This window comes from Apteryx mantelli, chromosome Z, assembly GCF_036417845.1.
Source record: "Apteryx mantelli isolate bAptMan1 chromosome Z, bAptMan1.hap1, whole genome shotgun sequence".
NCBI classification, from domain to species: domain Eukaryota; kingdom Metazoa; phylum Chordata; class Aves; order Apterygiformes; family Apterygidae; genus Apteryx; species Apteryx mantelli.
The window spans coordinates 54,713,079-54,733,652 of NC_090020.1; the positions used below are offsets into that span (position 1 = coordinate 54,713,079).

At 35.8% G+C, this 20,574-nt stretch overlaps 1 protein-coding gene across 2 annotated transcripts in view; it reads left to right on the forward strand.

The window, feature by feature from the left end:
* The window catches only part of TMEM161B (transmembrane protein 161B), a 42,289-nt gene extending 27,688 nt beyond the window's left edge, over positions 1-14,601 (forward strand). For both annotated transcript variants that reach the window (XM_067316587.1, XM_067316586.1), the window contains exons 8-12: positions 172-312; positions 3,766-3,879; positions 5,036-5,210; positions 7,449-7,545; positions 8,400-14,601. In XM_067316587.1, the coding sequence (XP_067172688.1) occupies positions 172-312; positions 3,766-3,879; positions 5,036-5,210; positions 7,449-7,545; positions 8,400-8,671 (799 nt within the window). In that variant the 3' untranslated portion in view covers positions 8,672-14,601. The remainder of the gene's footprint in view (positions 1-171; positions 313-3,765; positions 3,880-5,035; positions 5,211-7,448; positions 7,546-8,399) is intronic.
* Positions 14,602-20,574: the final 5,973 nt, after the last annotated feature.

Sequence of the window (20,574 nt, forward strand, 5' to 3'; positions counted from 1 at the left end):
TTTAAATTTCCTGAATTGGTTATAATAATGCTGGTATTCTAGAGTAAAACCATAGAATACTGTTTGCTTTTTTGATTAAATGTTAGATAATGTTAAGTTGAAAGTAGTCTCTGATTTGCCCGCCCCAACCCTCCCCCTCAGAAAATGCTTATTTCCTTTCTTTTCTTTTAGGGGTCCTGTGTCTAAACTAACCTTCAAATTGTTCCTGGCTGTTCTGTGTTCACTTATTGGTGCTTTTTTGACATTCCCTGGCTTGCGACTGGCTCAAATGCATCTGGATGCTCTGAATTTAGCAACAGAAAAAATAACACAGTAAGAGAAAATACACACATAGGTATATGCTGCCTAGTCTTAAATCTCTATTTAATGTCTGAAAATAAGCAAAGCAAACTATTCCAATGAGAAGGTAGTGACTGACTAAGACTTGTGTTGCTGCCTGCTTTTCATATATCCAGCAAACTTGCCACCTGCCTCTTTCTGCTCAACCTGCCCTCTGCCAGTCTGTTACGTTCTTTGCCTCTTAACTAGAGTACCGTTAAAGGAGCATTCCTTTCCTTTCCTCCAGCATGAGCGTTTCTGCTCCAACATGAGTGTTCCTACTTCCTGCTTTCTTTTCCCCATCATATCTTTTTGGAAATTCAAATAACTGTGTGGAAGAAGAGGTGCAGCCACAACTTTTTTTAATTCTTCTTCTAAGTGAGCATCATGCCTTTGTTAATGAGTTTAGGGTGAGATCCAGAGGAAAAAATGAAAGGGAAAAAATAGTTTCAGAAAAGCAGTAAAATGGAAACACATTTAAAGGGAATCTAAAACAGTAAAAACTTCTGTTAATAAATGTTGAAATTAGAGTAGCATATGGGAAGCAAGTTCAACTGTTAAAACTTTTGTCTTTAAAATGAAAGGTAAATTTAAGTTGTCCTTTTCAGTATTTCTTTGTGTCTTGCATTATTATGACCCAAAATATATAATAGGGGTCAGAGGTTTATACCAGCTTGAAGGAACGTTTTCATTTTCAACTGTTCTTGAGGCTGGAAATAAAATGTTTTCTTATACTTAACTATTCAGCATTTCCTGGTTGAGGGAGCAACTCCAAATGTCTTTCATAGATCACAACCTCTAAATATTTAGTACATGTTAATGACAGATTCTGCGGTGTAGGCCACTGTGATCATTTAGTGTAGCCACTTCCATAAGAAACCAGTTACTTTCTGATGTGAATTTTGTTTCAGGTCCAATTATTTCTACTCAAACTGAAGTGTGTGTGTACATATATACACACATAGTTCCCCCCCACCCCCAAATGCTCAGTTTAAAAATTAATCTGTGTTCAGAATGGATCCTTCACTCTTGGTAGATTGTTAATTAATTAATTACTCTGTATTAGACTTGCACTCTCACTGTAGTTGAATGCATCTAGTTAGAGCTCCAAGCTGTTGGCTTTTGTTGCATCTGCTCTTAAGTTTCTGTCTATGTGTAGACTGTGATCAAGTCACCTCTTTAGTCTTTTATTCTTTCAGCTAAGTAAATTAAACTCCTGAGCTTTTCATTTTTATGGTTTTCAATATTTTAAAAGTTCTTGTGCCTTTTCTGTAAATATCCTCTGATTTTTCCAGCATCTTTCTTGATCTGTGGATCCTAGATCACAGGATCCTAGATCCTAGCAGAAATATAAACTGTCTGAAACAGGACTTGATTAATCAAGAGCTAAGAGGGCAATTAATAGTCTTGGTTTATGAAAAAAAAAATCTGCCCAACTTAATTTTTAGGGAAAATTGGAACTAGTTGTAAAAGATAACGTGCAGCATCAAGCAAATTTTTTTTTAAAGTCTACCAATACTTTGCCTATTCAGCTGGAACAATGTAAAAATGACATTAAATGGATTAAAACTTGGTTAGATATCCATGTAATTAGGTAATGCAATTATAAACGAAGAATTGTTTCTGAGTGATTGTTTCTAATGGGCTCTGAAGAGATCAGTATTTGCCCTAAGTGATGTGTTTTTATCAATGAGTAGATCATTATTGACTGTTTGCAGTAGTTTGACAGTGTCTAAAGGGGAGTAGTAAATGAGGATGACGTGTCATTGATACAAAGCTCTCTAATTTGGGTTCAGGAAAGCAATGCCTTTCCCTGCAGTCAAATATAAGCTCATACATTTGTAAAGCATAAAAGACACAAGCCATAATTACAGAATGGGAGACTTAACTTATAGGGAGCAGTGACTAAAAAAATTGGAGGTTAGGTAAATGATAAAATTTCACTTCAGTAATTTGGCCAGAATAATAACCATGATTCTTACTTATGTAAATATGGAATAAATTTTTGTGCACAATAGAATAAAAATAACCTGATGTCACTTTTAATTCCAGTAGCCTGTTTGATTTTTTCCTTTAGCAGCAACATGCTTCCCTGGATATATTTTGGAGTTCTCTTAATTCATTCGTACCACTTCCCTACACATTCAATCTTTTTTCTGAGCCTGCTTCAAGAGCCCTTCAGCCTTTCTCCCTCTACTGAAATAAACAGAAAGTGATTCTTGCCACCCTTTGGCACATTCCAGTCCATTAACCTGGTAGGAGGTCTTAAGTAGAAGCTCAGGTAAAATCCTTTCGCAAGTTATTGAAATGCTTTGGACTGTTCCTTGGTGCTGCAGTGTTTCCTAGCAACACTGCATAACTAGCAGTGCTTCTTTCTTCATGTGAAACCAATGATTTAGACTGTGTGGTGACATCTTCTGAAACATGCAAAAGTTTTAATGGATTTAGGAAGCTCGATAGTTTGAAATCAGTAAGGTCTTGTGTTTTTAGAATAATTTGATTACTTCATTATTTTCTCTATAGTGTAGAAGCAGTCTGGTTGGAGATGGAAATATAGACAAGCCGAAGCTGTTAGTGAGGAAGTGCTACTAGCACAACATCAGATCTGCGGCACTGAAGTCTTCAACTGTGTTTTCATTTCATTTGAGTAATGCGAAATGACAGGGATATGGGGTTCAAATGAAGAAGGATGTTAATTTCAAGAAAAACTACAGAAATCTATTTCTTCTTTTTAAATGCTGATGTCTGTTTTGTACTTAAAGAGCTTCTTCTGCATTAACTGTGTAGTTTAATATATAGGGAATAGTGTTTTTGAAATGGAATAGGTTTTTTTTCCTTTTTTTTTTGTCAGAGTATCTTTAACTGGATGCAAGTACCAAGTTTCAGTTAGTCAAGGTTCCTACATAAAAATCTGCATTAAACTGGAAAATCTGACCCGTGAGAAGTTTCTCCTGGTCTGTATAGATAATGGAAATTAATCTGAGTATGTTTTTAATTAAGCAAAAAAAAAAATTCACTAATATAGCAGCATATATTCCATAATTATCCATTTGAGATACTGACCCTCTGGATTAAAATTTTAATGGCTACTGCAATTCTGTGTTATGCCATCATATGCAAATTTTCAACAAATGACTCTAGTGTGGTATAATGCATGTAGTTCCATTTGGTTTGTTTGTTGGAATGTCTAAAAACTTGATTTATTCCAAAGAGCGCTTTTTGTTAAACTACAGCCAACGTGACTTCATAGTATGTTATATTCCTGTTTTTTTGAGACTTAAGTCCTACTTATAAAAATAGGAAAGTAATTTTCTTATTTACTTTTCCCCAGTATTTTAAAATTGGACTACTCCTTTTGAATCTGTACCACCGGTTTCAACAGAATGGTAATTTTCTATATTTAATAACACCCTTTTCCCTCCCCTCCGCTTTTTTTTCTTCTTTCAGAACATTGCTACATATAAACTTCTTGGCGCCTTTACTTATGGTTCTACTGTGGGTAAAACCAATCACTAAGGACTACATTATGAACCCACCTTTGGGCAAAGAGAGCGTTCCTTTGTAAGATTCCCTTTAAAAATTCTTTCTGGAGTATTTAGGATAAAACCATGAGTGCAAGTAGTATTCTGTAAAAGTTAAAACAATGCAAAAGACTTAAAATTGTTGGTGTGACTAGTATCCGTCTTGAAAGGTACTGTAGAAGTTCCAGCTGAGCTGTAAAGGGCTTCTGTAATTAAGGAAGAATGAGAATTAGTCACAGAGTCTTAAACCTGATTAAGAAAGGTAAGGCTATGGTTCCCAAAGAGCTGCTATCTTCTGGCATCTCCTTCGTGGAGTTCTGTGCTGTTCTTCCTAGGGGCAGAATACTACTTTATTGCCAGCATCTAATACCTTACATCTTTCTTAGAGGTGTAAGAGAGAAGTCATTTCACTGAAGACAGTTGAGATACATTGGTATGAGAACTGACCTACGGCTCTTACTACCGTGAGATTTGTCTTAAGATATATGTGTAGATGAAATGCATACAAAATTTGATAGCTAAAATATTTAAAAGCATAAAAGGGAAAGAATTTTCAGGAAGAATAGTAGCTGAAATTAATATTGTATGAGTAGCATAGGTGATTGTCATTGTCACTTTATTAATCTAGATAATTTAATTCAAAATAGTAAGACTACTGACTTGAAACTAATGTGATTGGTTGTCACTTTTATTGCTTTCTAGGTTTAAAAGATGCTTCCAAGATAACTCTGTGACCACTGAGCTATTATGTAAAATGTTGAAAACATACAATTTTTGTGTTTCCATTTTATTTTTCAGTTTTTCTTAAAATGAGAGTTGTGCTATAGCAATGTATCTAAGGTAGCTGATGTACACATCGGGTATCTACAAGTATATATTTTAAAACTTGAATTATCTGAAAGAGCTTGTTTTTTAGCATCCTGTCTTCATTACTCAGACTTCAAGCATTTAAGAGTGTTCTTGTTTGCATACAAATAGGTACTAATTTGGATCTAATGCTAAAACAGGGCTGCCAAGAAGTACCAGTAAGGGGGTGGGGAGGGTGAGTATTACTTGCACATGAACTCCATAACTGTGAATTGTGTTAAGTATTTTTGACATTATGCTTTAAGATTTCTTTACAGATAATACAAACAAATAACCCTCTAGTGGTAGGTGACCTTTGGAAAACAACATTACCTTTCTTTTATCCACAGAATGTCAGAAGATACATTTGACACCATGCGGCTGTGGATTATAATCCTGTTGTGTGCTTTACGGTTGGCTATGATGCGCAGTCATTTACAGGCCTACCTGAATTTAGCACAGAAATGTGTGGATCAGATGAAAAAGGAAGCTGGCAGAATAAGTACAGTTGATTTACAGAAAATGGTAAGTATAATGGCATTAAGCTTGTATGTATTTGGAGTGCTCTGTCTGTGCAAATTTTTTTAGTAGGAAAACAAACAGCTGGTTTGTTGTGCCTTTGTGGCACTGGAACTGAAATCTGAATGAAACTTCCTAAACTATATCACCTATAAAAATGGCACCATTACAGAGAAATTCTGGAAACCAAAATATGCAGAGCTGTGTCATCCATATTATACAGATGCTTTGTCTTAAGTTGTTCATCCACTGTTCTTCTAAGAGATCCCTTCATGAAATATTCTTTACAAATATTTTGGCAGGCCTTGTGCTTATCTTGATGATTGCTTCTGTTAAGCATGAATAGAACCTGGCGAGTGTGTAGGGTGAGTGGTGATTTATAGTTATAGCATGGCAAAAATTCAGGTTTTGACAGAATGGCAAAATATTGGTTACCTAATCTCAACTGTGATTTTTAAATTGGGGCAAAGTTTAAGATAGGATGGTTGTATTTTGGGATAAAACGAGGCGTGCTTAGTTCTGTAAGACTGCTCTCAAATGCACTAGCCTAGATACAAAACTGCCCATCCTGTTAACTGTGGCAAGTAGTAAAAAGGAAAGATTTGAGTTGTGTTGTTTTTGTTGTTTTTTCTTTTTTATCAACAAACTGAATAGGCAAAATTTTTTAAAGCTTGCTATAAAATAATAATGCTGTTGCATGTTGCCTGCAAAATAAACTTACATTTCTAGTCTTTCATGATAGTGGTACCCGATAATCTTGAATCATGCTGAGTCAGAGTATATTCCTGAAGGAATATAGAAGTATGTCGTAGAATGGAGCAGCTTCTCTGTTTTTAGATTGTCCCTACTCCTTATGATCTTGTATTTGTCTCCACAAATACCTTAAGGTTGTAAATGGACTATGCAGTAGTCGTTATTTCAAATATTTAGTCACAAACTAAGTGACTAGTACTGGGCTTCAGAAAAACAGGAAGTACAGCTAGCAACAACTGGCTTTGACAGAACTGTTGTAGTTGTTGTGAATGCATAATTTAGTTTGGGGAGATTTCATGTTATCTATAAAACAGGAATGTCTTCTCTATGTGGAGCTTCCTAAATCTGTTTATCCAGTAAGAAGCCCAAGGCCACAAAACAAAACCCTGTCTTGTTTTACTAGCTATGCCCCCTTTCTTTTCTTCTGGTGCTTTTGCCAGTAAAGTCTTTCCTATCTGTCTGTCTATGCTGGTCGTTACTTTCCTATTTGCTCTTGTAAAATAATTGATGGCATATGATAAAAATATTTTTGTCTCATGCTTTTTCTTCTGTCAGTGTTTTACTACTTTTTTTTCTCATGTTAGTTTTTGATGCTTGCTCATCTCAAATCCCTTTGAGGTTTTAAAGCTATTTCCAAAAATGTCATGTCTGCCTTCATCTTTTTTGCCACCCTGTATTCTGTTTTTTTCTAAAATCCAGTTAACTTTATTTCATTGCTTGCTTGCTATTGATTTTATGACTTTTTTTCCTTCTTTATTTGATCTAGTCTTTTAGGTCAACAGCTTATACAAAATATGTAATGTAACAATCTTGAGAACGATGGAACAGGTTGGGAGCAGGAGGAGGGATAAATCTGAGTGTGTTTCAATGAACCATAATGTATATCTGAAATAAAGACCATTTAAATGCTTTGTTATTGATCAACTACTAATGAAAAATTCTCTTGTCTTTGTTTTTAAAGTATTAGTATTTCACATTTGGAAATCTTACAAATACCTCGCTTTGAAAAGGGATTGGAATATTAACCAAAATTTGATTTACTTTTGATGAGGCTTTGGACTGTGACTACTACCCCATTTTTGAAATGGGATTTAGTTTGGGACTCACTTGGACTCTAAAAATTAACCATATATTTAGCTTTGAGATGCCTTAGCAAAATTCTAAGTGTATTGAAATATGAAGCTTTGAATGATAATTTTTGGTTAGCATAGGCAAAATTAGTGTTGTTTATCAGAACTGATATTTGTAATTATTTTCTTTCAGTATTTCCTCTTAGGATCTTTTGTCATGCAACTAGAATTCATTTTAGGGATAATTTCTTTATTAGGCCTTTTAACATACCAAAGCATGCTAGAAAACTTTTTAAATAGTTTTGTTTTGTTTTTGCATAGGAATATTTTTTAAATAATTGCTTGTTTTTTCCTAAACATGTACATAAAGGTTTGCTTTGGTAGCCCAGAATTCATGAGTTACTCTTTTCTGTTTTCCCAGGTGGCTCGGGTTTTCTATTATCTTTGTGTTATTGCACTGCAGTATGTTGCACCATTGGTAATGCTCCTTCACACAACTCTGCTATTGAAAACACTAGGTAGGCAAAATTTGATGAACAAAAATGTATTTTGTTCTATATAGGGCTTTTATATTTTCAGTCTGCTAAAGCGAATTGGAAAGTATGGGTATTCGTAACAGAGAAATACTTTGTTTCCTGCCATTTAAAACTAACTGATAAAAAGCTTTTAAGCTGTGCTTATCTGTTGCTGTTTTTGACATCTTTCAACAATATGCTAATTTGACTTATTTCTGATAAGTTGTTTAATATAAATTAAGCTGTTTACCTTCATAGAAATATTCATCTGCTTAAAAGTACTTTAAAAATGAGCTGTGTAAAGCATTATTGATTTAACCTTATGAATATCTGTTAATTCTTTTTTCAATTTTTCAATCTTCAGTGAACTTTTTGAACACAAGCTATAGGATACTTTTTTTTTTTCATTATTAGGAGACCTGCTGTCACTCTGGTTTTTTTCTCCTCTTTTTTGTGAGGGATGTCTTTCATAGCCTACCACGCCGTGGTGGCATTCATTTTGCCAAATGTCAACAGAAAGAAATGGGCATTATTAGGCTTTGATTCATTCCACCCTAAAGTAGACATCTACATCTGGTGAGATGAATCGCACCAGCACTGACAGGGGTCCCAAGGCAACTGGTTCACATGTAAATGTCAGGATGTCAAAAGGTAAGATGAATCCTACTCTAATGGCTTGCTAGTATTAGCAGGAAGCCATGTGGATGGATACAGTTAGTATTTACTAAGTTGTAAGTAAAATTTTCCAATTTTTATATGTGGAAAAAGAAATATAAGATCTATGGAGTTGATAGAAATGGCAGAACTTAAAAGTCTAATTCTACAAATATCTTATCTGTTACTCTGTTTTTTAACAGGTAATTATTCTTGGGTCATCTATCCAGAATCTGACACTCCAGTAGAAAACAGTCCACTTCCCAGTTCAGTTTATTCTGAGTCTCCATCTGCTGATGGAAAGATGAAAGTAACTGTAGTACAAATAACAATGGCTTTGGGAAGCCTAAAGAATATTTTCACTCCTCTCCTGTTCCGGGGACTCCTGTCTTTCCTCACCTGGTGGATTGCTGCTTGCCTCTTCTCCACGAGCCTTTTCGGGCTTTTCTATCACCAGTACCTGACCGTGGCATGAACTGAGCAGCTGGCAAAGCAAGTATGAGGTCAAATTCTAGATACAAGCCCAGGTACCCAAGAGGAGATGAAGAAAAAAAAAACTATGTGTGAAGAGAAAACATATCAGAATTTATTCTTAAACACTTCCTTTGCATTCTCAGGGTGAATATTCTTATAATGTTTAAAATCAGAACTGGGTTTGTTACTGTTGTTACCCAAATGGTAGGTAACTAGTTGAATTATGGTTTTGGGACTGACTAACCTTATTGTGTGGCTGGTATTGGTGGGCATCTTGGAAAGATAACGCCTTCGAGTATCTTGGTTTCCATAAACAGCGAGCCACCCTCCAAACTTTGTATTTCAAGAATCGGAGCCAGTGACTGAGCTATGTTACTAGGGTGCTGGTTATGCTTATGGTGACTGCCTACTAAGCAAAGTCTTGAAACTGAGCCATACGGTGAAGGGGAGGGGGGAGGGGGGGAAGAGGAGATAAAAAAAGAAAAACTTCTGTTGGATAGCTATTGATCACTTTTTGCCATGGAAGATGAAATAATCCAACAGGACAGGAGAGATGCTGTATATTACAGTAAAGAAAGTTATATAACATTTAAATTTAGCATAGGAATAGATGTGTAGACCAGGCAGGTATTGCTGCCTAAATACATGCAGGAATACTTGTGCAGTGGGAGAGGTGTTATAAAAACATATATTATTGCAGTCCCTGCAGTCATTTTGAAGTACTGGCCATGTGTATTGGTGCTGATATTGATCCACGGATTCCATTTGGGTCTTTTAAATTTCTTCTTTTCAGGTAATAGATAAATTCCATTGAATTCACAAAATAATTGAAGTAGATTAGTGATACCAATCAAACATTTCGAAACAAAACAGTTTAATCCTGCTGACTGAGAGTGTATGTATCTATGTAATGTACATATAAAATATATATTATATATTATATATTAAATATATAATATATATGTGAAACCTATAAAATATTGAATCTTTATTTTAAATTACTGAATGTGTGTTACAAGGCAGTGGGACAGGGATATATGTGTATGTAGTAATCTCAAGATCCCTTTTGAAATGAAAATTAAAATTTTTTTGAAAGCTCAGATTGAAAGGGCTATTTGTTTTTTGGTGCCTCTACAAAGGTCCTTAACTATACTAACTAACCTTTGCTATTTTGGAAGAAAAAATCCACTTCAACTGTTTGATCTTGAAATTTTTGCTCTGTCAGATCATCATCTTTTGTCAGTTTAATCTTTGTTAACTTGGCCATATAGTAAAAACTAATGTCTTTTGGCTTCAGAAATAGATTTGCTGTATAATAAAGCAGATATAGCAAGGAGGAGCAAAGCATTGACATTACAAGTTTTGTTTAATTGGTAGGATAGATACTAAGTATGGAAACATTGGGAAGCAACTAGAATGACAACATTTTTCAGATGTTTTGTGTAATCAGAAAACAGGAATGGAAACTTAAATGGAGTAGCTTTTTTTTTTTAATAAGCTGATGGGAGTTCTCAGTGTTTTTAATATTAGCTATTTTTTATGTTACTGTTCTTTTTCTCTTGAAATTGTGTAAAGGTTTGGCATATAATAAGCATTTATAAATGGAAAAGCTTAACAAATATTTAATTTGTTGCAAACCTACGATATGGGAAAACAGAGTGTCAATGGATGCAGAAAATTAAGGATTTAAGCTGGTGATAACTGTCCTGCTACTTTGAAAGCCTTTTAAGTTATTTATTAGTTTATTAAATTGCATTTACTTGTACTGGGACAAGGTTTATATACACCGGCTAGTACCTACTGCATGCTTTTGGGGTATCTGAGAACACCTTGCATGATCCTACTGGTTTCATTGCAATATAGTATTTCGGTGCTACTGGTGCTGCAAGCTTCACTTTTTACACCAACTTTTCATAATGGTGACAAAGGCTCAGTTGTATAAATTGGCTAAATAATATTTGACTTCATAGATTCAAATCTTGAAACATTCCTAGGAAATGTCAATTCAGATTAATAACATGTTAAAATATGACAGGTCCAGCAATACTGGACCTGCTTTCTGTTAGTTTGAGATATATGATTAGTAATGGAATTAATAAGGCCAGGTTTTTAAGTGGTTATAGTTAGGCATCCAAGTTTCATTCAGGGAAAATACCCACAATATAGTGCAGTTTCATTCTGATTGTGAACTTGGCCCAAGAAGCTCGTTAGATTAGATGTAACCTACCATTGCAATCTGAAGGATAGAAATGAACTATAGATACTGGAGAAAACTTCAAAATAATGTTAGGAAAGCTACTTTTCTGTTAAGAGATAGTTTCTGTTGCCATAGACTTTTTTATTTTGAAAGCTCATAACTGAAAACAAGCTGTAGTTATAGAAAATCAGCAAGTTTTCAGCAATTCAGCAAAGGTAGTTGATTGTGTTGTAGTTGAACCTCACTAAACTTTTGATAAGTGTATATGCTGTCTTATTCTTCAGAGGTCACACTGGTCAAACTGAAAATATGCACCTGGATGTTGCTGACATTAAGATCATCACTTCTGGCCATTGCTGCTCCGCAGTATTGAATCGTTGACCTTCTGGTCAGCAGTTGGATCTGAGTGGGAGATGGTCGGTCCTTGGATTCATTTAATCCTTGCATGAGTCCAGGAGGCTTATTAAAAACTACAATGTAGCAATAAATGTGTTTGAAATGTGAGGTGACACGGGAATTGGAGGGAGAATACTGGGTGAGCAGTACTTGGTACAACTACCTGATATGCTCAGAAGTGACTTGCAAAGAAAAATAGCAGGCTTGATAGTCCTGACTTCCACATATATTATGTAAGCTTCAAAGAAGTATCTGCTCACTTCTTTAGTAAGTTGCTTTAAAACAGCAGCCAGCAAATGCGTCTTTTTTGCAGGACTTTATCAGCACGAGGCAGGAGAGGGGAAGTAGCTTACAGAAATGAAAAAGCAGGTAAAACCTGATTCAGAAGGTAGTAGTTTTTATTTGGGATCTTAAGCAGTTTGTTTTGCCTTTCCCCCACTACTTACTTAATTTCTAAGAATTTTTAAAAGAAAAGACGCCTTTGCCAAAGAATCAACATTTCTTCCTTCCTTCCTCCATTTTACTCTCCCTTTCTCACTCCAGTAATGTGCTTGTTAGCCTGACTCTCTTTCCTGTCCACAGCTTTCTCTAAGCTGGGAACTCATGTGGTTTAGAACTGACCTAGCTAAATTAAATTCTATTTTGATTTTCATTGTTTTGGTTTTGATTTAAATTCATCTGTCTGTCAAGGATTAGCTCCTTCAAATAGTTTAAATAACTTTGAATTCTAGCTGAAATATGAATAGCTAAACACAAACTTGTTATCGGTTGGTTAAACACTGCACTCTGATTTATAGTGGAAGTCCCTTTAGACAAAGTATTAGGATAGTGATAAATCCAAGCCTTCCAGCCAGATTCAGAGAAGGCCAAACATAACCCTGGCTATTTCTAAGCTTAGAGAAAGTGATTAGGAAGAGGAGAAGGGATTGTAACAAGCTTATTCTTTCACTTTGCAGGCACTTTTCAATATTCTCAGGTAGTACGTGTCCTCTTTTGATACCTTACCAAGCTTTAGGATTTCCTAGTTGTTGAAGGGACTGTGGTAACTTCAGTTGCACATTTTTTATTGGTCTTTCTGACCTCTCCTCTTGCATAAGAAGCAACAGATAAAGTAACAAGTGAAAAAGCAAGTAGTATCTCAGTGCAAGGGAACATGCCCATATAGAAGGACATGCTTTAGAAAATTCATTTACATGGAAGTTGTTCTTCAGTTTTTTTTAGTCACGAATACTGGAACACATGAGAGTAGAGATGCCTGTTTCCCTGGATTATAAAGTCAGACTCACCTGTGAACAAAAACGTCACGGAATTATATCAGCATTGCAGTTAGCTAACATAACTTCAGAATGTAATATGGTTGGTGAGTACAGAAATTCTAACTAACCTCACAGGAATAATTAAAAGTTTTGTGCTTTGTCACAAAAACTACAGCTAAGTGGTAATAGAGGTCTTGTATTTAATGGATAAAAAAAATAATAAAAGTATATAGTCCTGAAACCTGTTGTTTAAGTCTCATAGAAATGTTGGAAAGCTCTACAAGATAGAAGGCCTTATACCTCTTTATTCTCAAAGGCCTCTGTTTTCCTTTTGAACATTAACTTGTTCTTCTTGAGAAGATTTTTGACCAGATTCGAAATGCTATACTTCATGTTTCGAAATACAACACAGTTTGTGCATTTATTTGTTAGTCAGTGAAACTAAATTCAACCTCACACTTAATTTTGTCCCTACAAAGTTACTAAAATATTTTACTTAAGATGGAAAAATTAAGTACACAGTGAAAATGAAAAATCTTGAATAAAAATGAGGCCAAAGAAAATAGTGTGTTCTGTTGGAGAAATCCTTCTATTATGTCTGAGTAAAATCTTAATGGAGGAAGGCAACAGCAGGTCACTTGTATCCTAAATCAAATATTAAAGGTGAATGTTTACCATAATGAGTAAGACTGTTATTTTCAGCATCTGCAGCCTAAGTCTTAAATCCCAAACGATAAATTAAGAGCAGCATTTTGACCATACTGATATTTACTCTAGAGAAGATGCAGGCAACAAGTATTGTAGCCAAATGCTAGATCTAGTTAAGCAAGCTGATGTAGAATAGTCAGTCTATACTTCAGAATTACACTTGTGCAACTTTTACTTTAAAAAGGTCTGCCATGCTTTGGGGCTTTGGCAGTGTATGTGCTGAAACTGATGGTGTATCTAATCTTCATTCCTAATATTTGGCAAAGGTCTTCCTCCTGTATGGGAGAGATGGTGAGGCCAAGATGTTACTCCAAGGCTGCTTTTACTGAAATCTGTATATGCTGCACTTAACTTTTTGAAGTCTCTCATGTTGACTGCCAGGAGAGTAATGCTACACTGGACATTGTTTTGCATGCCAGTGCATATGTATTTTTATACCTTTGGTTTCAACGACATTTTTAATGGAAATTATTTTTAATTCTGATATCGTGGATCACCTTTTCATTTTTTTAAATTAATATCAGTGCCTGCAACTAGAACTCAAATATTTCTACGTTCAGATTTTTTTAAAACTTGATATCCAGACTGAAGTGTTATCAAGTATGCAGTTTTATATTGAAGTGTGGTATCAACCTGTAAATACCAAACTTTTTTCAGATCACATGTCAGTCAAGAATAAAGGAGGAAATTCAGATTTGCAGTATTTCTCTCAACATGCAATCCTTATGACTCTGCTATTTAGAAAGCTGTAATGTTTTAAAGAGTAGCTTTTTTCCAAACTTCTTAATAGTTGGCCATTTTTATTTATTTTATGATGCTGCTAAGTCTTTTTTAAACCTGACTTAAAATATCTTGTGCTTAAAATCAACCTTTGTTCTCTTTTCTTCTGTTCTTTGTAACTTTGCTTTCTTCATATGTTCTGAGTTTCAAGAATGCATATTTACAGTATTTTTGATTAAAAAAAAAAAAGCTAGGATGAAGAAAAAATGCACCAAAAATTCTATTTTGTAAATACAGTTCATGCCCATGTCATGCTGTGCCAACTAATTGTTTTTCGTGTCTTCAATCATGCCTTTGTCCTGTTAATGATCTTGCATGTTTTCAGTATGTAAGGCTTTCTAGGAAGAATTTATGTGGGGAAACAGTCTGTAATAGCAATCATAGGAAACTATCTGATGTTTCAGTTTTTCCATCCATATGAGCAAATATTAATGTAAACATGCTATCAAATAATTTAAGCCTAAAATTTCTCTTAAGGTAGACTTGTTATAAACTGTACAGGGTCCATGCTCCAGGCTGTAAATATTTTACTTTAAATATGTCTCTCTGTTTCTGGGAACACACATAAATTGAGTGTTGTTGTTCTATTGTTAATAGTCTTTTTTTGTGTTTTTAAGCAAAGAGCACATAACACCTCCTATTTTAGATCGAACCTAAGAACAAAGGGCTCCCCTCCCTTCATTTCAAATGGGAAGGACTCTGATTTTATTTATGTGAATTATAACTTCCCGTTTCTGCTAAATTACTGTAAAAATGTGATTTTTACAGTTCTAGTTTTACAAGTATTAAGACTGGGATGCTTCACAGTGAAGATGATATCAAATGGATATTGCATTATATACACTTGTTCTGACTAGGGTTGCATCACCCATGGTTTTAAAACAAATCTTTTTTGCTCTATGCGTTAGAGGTTCATCCCAAGCTATGAACAGGAGAGAGCAATCTCTGTTGGAAAAGCTGGGGAGTTGTTGGATTTGGAGCTGGGGTTTTGTGTTTTTTGTCTGTTTCTTTTTTTTGTTTGTTAAGCTAGTGTGGACAATACTTAGATACAATTACTCCCAATAATAAACAACCTACAGAAAAGTTACAGTCTTTGTGTACATCATAGACTAAAGTGCCTAAGCATGGATGGTCTCTAGAAGACATATTTTAAATTTGTGCACCTACCTTTGTAGTTACCTTGCTTAACAATAGGAGGTTGTCTTTGGGAAAGAAAATGCAAGTGACTGCTAGATGTAAAAATGGGGCTTGCTATGAAACTGTTGTTTTCTTAGTTTTCTGTATATAGAATGCGCATATGTGTTACGGGTTATTACACATTTGTGGCAAATAAGATTTTGTAGAAATATTTAATTTCATTCATATTACTTTAATGATATTCTAACAGCTCTGCCCACTACCATTTTGGTAATTTAACACCCCACTTCCACCTACATATTCAATTTTCTTCCGTTTTTGGGGACTGAAGGACTTGCACAGCTTTGGAAGGGTTGGCTTTGACAAAATTTTGTAGTGACAGCCTTGATGTTGCATATACCTCCATTCTGCAGGCTCATAAGTAACTTTAGCCAGGTAAGTAGTTCTGCTTGAGCTCAGAAAGACTGAAGTTCACCACATCCATATGGATGTGGGGCACAAAGTGTACAAAAGAGCTGGATTGTAACATAGCTGTCTGGGACTGAACAAAGGGAATCCAAAACAGCACAAATTGTGTTGTATCAATTTTTTAGACTGCTTTTAGGGTATCAAATAGCAAAACCTTCCTTAACTTTCAACTACTTATTTTTTCTGGAGAATGGTATGAACCAAAGATGAAACCTGACTAGTCTGATTCAGCAGGAAAAAAGTGATGAAACAGTAGGTGTCTACTCTTGAATTAATTATGCATTCTAAATGTGAAGTGCTTGTAAATTGACTTATTAATTTAAATCTACCAAAGGAAACCTTCTTAAAGGAAGACTTAAAAACATGTTGGGCTTTAAGCTCTAAAAAGTGGCTTTAGCAATCTATACTGTATATAGTACACTGGGAAAACTTGCTCTAGTAAGCTTACTAAACATTTCTTTGCACTATGTGTAAGAAATTGTTGCTTATTATTTTACTGTAGAGCATTTAAGAAGCTTTTTCTGTCTTGCTTAGTAAGTGTTAGTGTGTGTCAGTCAGTATTTAGTCAGAAAATAGTTTGTAATCCAAAAAATCAAAAAACCTTGAACGGCATTAAATGCTGCAAAGTGAGAAGAGATTATACTTTAATCCCCCTAAGCATTCTGTTGAGATGTTGTAATTTAACTTTGTTTTTTATAAAGCACAAATATTTAAATGAAATTTGTATTAGTTAGGTACTAATGCTATTACCACACTCCCTTTAAGAGAAGCTACAGATATTTGCTGTGTATCAACTCCCCCATCAATGTGCTTGCCTTTGTAAAGCATTAATCTGTGAGGCATTTAATGTCTACAGCAGTGATGATGACACAATATTTTAGCATCCTTACCCCTCCTCTGCATCTCTTGCATTGGACCTCTGTGAAATGATGGCTTAAACTGTTTTATAGCACTTACTCTAGATTTAAAAAAACCTTCCATTATTTTAGACAGTATTTCCCTTATTCAAAATAAGACAGCTTCTAAAGCTGAAGATCAATAAGTGGTTATTGTACATTGGTGTAACTTTTTTGTATACTGCTTCCCACTTGTCATATAAACTTTATCTACTCGATTTCTATACTGTTCCAAAGTGGAGTGTTTGGAAACCCCTGTGGGGAATGTTTCCCCCCCTTGTTTGGAATGCAGCAATGTGGGCACAGTCTTCATCCCATGAACAGCTGTTTGTCCACAAAGAACCACTCACGGATTTGATAAAATTTTCATTTCTGAGAGTTTCAGAATTAAATTTAGGAAATAATTTAACTTCTAGGAAAAAATATCTACTGTGCATAAAGGTGAGTGGAAGAACTTCCAAGTTTGACAGTGTACCCATTAGTGGATTTATCCACCACCATTCTTCTTGAATGTCACCCTTCCTGATAGGTAACCACTTAAACGTGGGTTGTATTTGTAATCTTAAATAACTACAAAAGATAAGTAATATGTTTAAAACTACACTTCAAGGTCTCTTTTATCTGTGTCATCACTGAAGTCTCAGGACTAGCAAGGAATATACTTGAAATAAAAAAGGTTAGAAGAATGTTATTTTTTGAATATTGAATTTGGGTATGTGTGGATTTCTCTTTCATGTGTGCACGCATAGCAGCACATGCAGATGAATGATGCGATAACTGCTCAGGTTAATTGCTCCCAGGTAGTTCTGCGTCAGTAAAAAAAAAAAAGTCCATGAGAAAACAGTCTCCTTTAAGCTACAAGCAAAGCTCTAACCAAAAAAGCTTCAATTATAAAAGTCCTAATGCAGAGGGGAGAAGTGCCCCACAGTCCCAAGGAAAAGAGCTATGATACAGCAATTTCTGAGCAAGGGCTTTTTGTTAAAATTTTGCAAGCATTGGAGTATATTATGCAGACTGACTGAGGAAAACTATTAATTTCCCAAAGCCATGTAATTATATATATTACAAGCAGCTTTAGAAAAGACAAGGGAGAAATTAGGATGGTAGTCTTGATTTTTGGCATATTTGAAAGTGTACAAGCTACTGGAACTGTGGGACCTCTTCCTAAGAGTATTTATCCCATCCCAAATAATAGGGTGAGTTTTAGATTGTGGTTAGGAGGAAGGTAGTGAGGTTTCTGGTTTTTGTACAAACTGAAAGGAGTCCTCTCAAGCCATCTGCTTTCTCCACGTAAACTGTTAGGCTGTCTTGAAAACCTTGAAATCCTTGTAACTTTCCAGGAGAATAGATGTTTAGCATTGCATGTTTGTCTTACAGTTTTTATAGCCTGTGTTTCTGTAAAGATGGAAACTTTGAATAATGTACTGAAACTAGTTTGCTACTTCAGAGTTCAAGGTAATTGGTAGGTGCCAACATATTGTGGATGGTTTTCAAGGCTTGTTCTGCGCTAGGTCTCTGTACCCTGGAAGCTGTTTTGCGTTTAATCTTCAATGTGGCCCCAGCAAAGCCCTCTTAAACATTGTCAGATTAGTTGGGCTGTAGACTCTACAGTGTCTTTTCTCTCTGAGCCACGAGCAGGATGAGTGTTTAAGTGCTGCAGAGCTCAGACAGTCAAACATTTGTCTGGGGAAAAATGTCCATCCCTGCAGAGCTGTTGGCCATGGCCATCAGTATCACAAAGGTGTTCAGGCTGCTGTTCCCCCTCTTCTGTTCGTTTCCTCTGTGGCAAGAAGCTGCTATGAAAGTCTTGGCCGCATACTCTCAGAACAGAAGTGAACCTTGATTTCAAGGGTTATATGAAATCTTGCTTTTGAACCCATAAGTTTGACGCTCTATCCTAATGCCCCACTGATTTAAAAGGCTGTCAGTGGGCAAAACTTAAGCAAATCTGATCTCTGTTGTAAAAGACAAGCATGCATGATTCACTGTAGAGTTCAGTGTAATATCCTAGGGACTATCCAACTTTTAAAATGTTAATTTTATAAAAATACAGTTCTGTGGTAGAGGAAGGCCTGAAAGTGTAGTCAAGCCAAGATTGCAAGCATCTGGTACCTGTCTGGTTCCAGCTGTTGGACAGGATTGAGAAACTAATGAGAGAAGCTGTTGCCATTTTGGTTCAGATGTTATGAAGAATTTTCCAAAAAGTTATTACACGGTTATTGTTGCTTGTGTGGTAAGACAGGCTATTAGCTGCAAAAGGGGCACAGTAGAGATTGACTATTCCTCAGAAAGAGTGATCTCCCATTTTCCTGTAAGCTACCGAAACATGGAATAAGTCATAGCAAATGTGTCCTTAATTAAACTGCTCCAAGCAAATAGAACAGTTTGTGTTTTCTGGATCCCATCTAGAAGAGTGGTGATAAATGCAGTATTTCTAACACTCAGTTACCAACTAACCTTTCCAAAGAATGGGAAGTCTCTCCTTTCCCTGAGCCCCATATATGGGCTATTAATCTCAGTTTCATGTTAGTAGAATGTAATTTCTCGCACTTGTTCTGGAAGTGAGTCAACCCTAGAGTTATTTTCTGCTTCTTGTAATACCTGTTCCTTTAAAGACCTCTCTGAAGCATTATTCTCAGAGGACTGGAATTTTGATTTCTCAGTGGCAGGGCCTTGACTGATCTTTGTTCTTAAAGTATGGAGCCAGTTTTAAATTCTGTCCCTGCTGAAAGGGAAATAAAGCATTATCCTTGAATTATGAAAGTCACAAACTACTTTCTGCAACTCTGGATGGCCAGCCCTCCCCATGTTCTTCCCAACTGTCAAATATGAAAGCATTTTATCAGTGCAGAACTCAAGTGATTTACTGAAGTACTCATAGATAGATCAAGTATCGTGCGAGAAGCAGTCCTGCATTTGTCAAAAACTAAAAGAATGCAGGTCCTTAGTTGGGGTTAGACATTATAGTTGCTGCTTAAGGATCATAGATGTCCAGTTGCTTCCCATTCACTTGATTTATGTTGGGAGCAGGTCATAAGTGGACAGTTTGGTCCTGAAATCCAATTTTCTTCCTTGTGTGAGCACATGCCATTCTAATCCTGCCCTGTTTTTAGTATCCGCTTGATTAGAGAGGTAAAATAGAAAATCTTCAGCCCAGATGTCTCCTGTGTATCTTGTGCAGATACCCTTGGCCTCTTGTTACTGGAGCAGGATTAACCCAGGATTGTGTCAGTGCAGCAGAAGGCTCTGACCCTCTCAGCCTGTGGCTTCCCAGCAGAGCAGGGATACAGAAGTGGGGAGCGGGGACCATGGCAGAGTTGTATAGCAAGGAATTTGGACTCTGTTTATAGAATGGAAGACATGGAAAAGTAGTTAATCTGGAAAGGAGTTTAATGGCTACAGGGAAATACGATATGGTGAACAGGCAGCTCCATATAGGCTGCTTGAACAGCAGTCCGGGAGGTGAGGGGATGAATGGGGTTCATGGATTCGGGAACAAAAGTGGTGGGTTGGGGTTTGCTTGTTTTGCGTAAGCCGGAATAGCTTGCACCAACACAGTAAGACTGCAGAGATGTCTTTATCTATTCATTTACTTAATGTGAAAACCTGGAAAGGCTGTGGAGGATTTAAGGACTAGAAAAATGATTTTTAGTGAGAAACATGAAAAGAATTCTCTCTGCAGAGTATGAAAAGAAGATTCAGAAGTTAAAATACCTTAATGGGGAATAAAAGCTGTGTAGAGAAGGACTCTTTAATCTTACAGAGGAAGACAGGACAAGAACTAGTGGCTCGAACCTGACACCAGGTAAATTCCAGTAGTAGAAAATAGACAGTTTTAACAGAGTGATTCACTAATTAGATTACAACCTGAAGTGATGAATTCTTCACTAGGTCTTCAGGCATTCTTTTTATGAACTGCTTTCAGTAAGCAAGTCACTGTTCTCAAAAATAGGGTAATCTGAAAATGTGAATGAAGTGATGGGTCACTAGTCTATGACATTCTTTTGGTTTTCAGCACAGAGGAAGGACGCAGCCAGCTAACTGCCAAATTCTGAGTTGATCACTA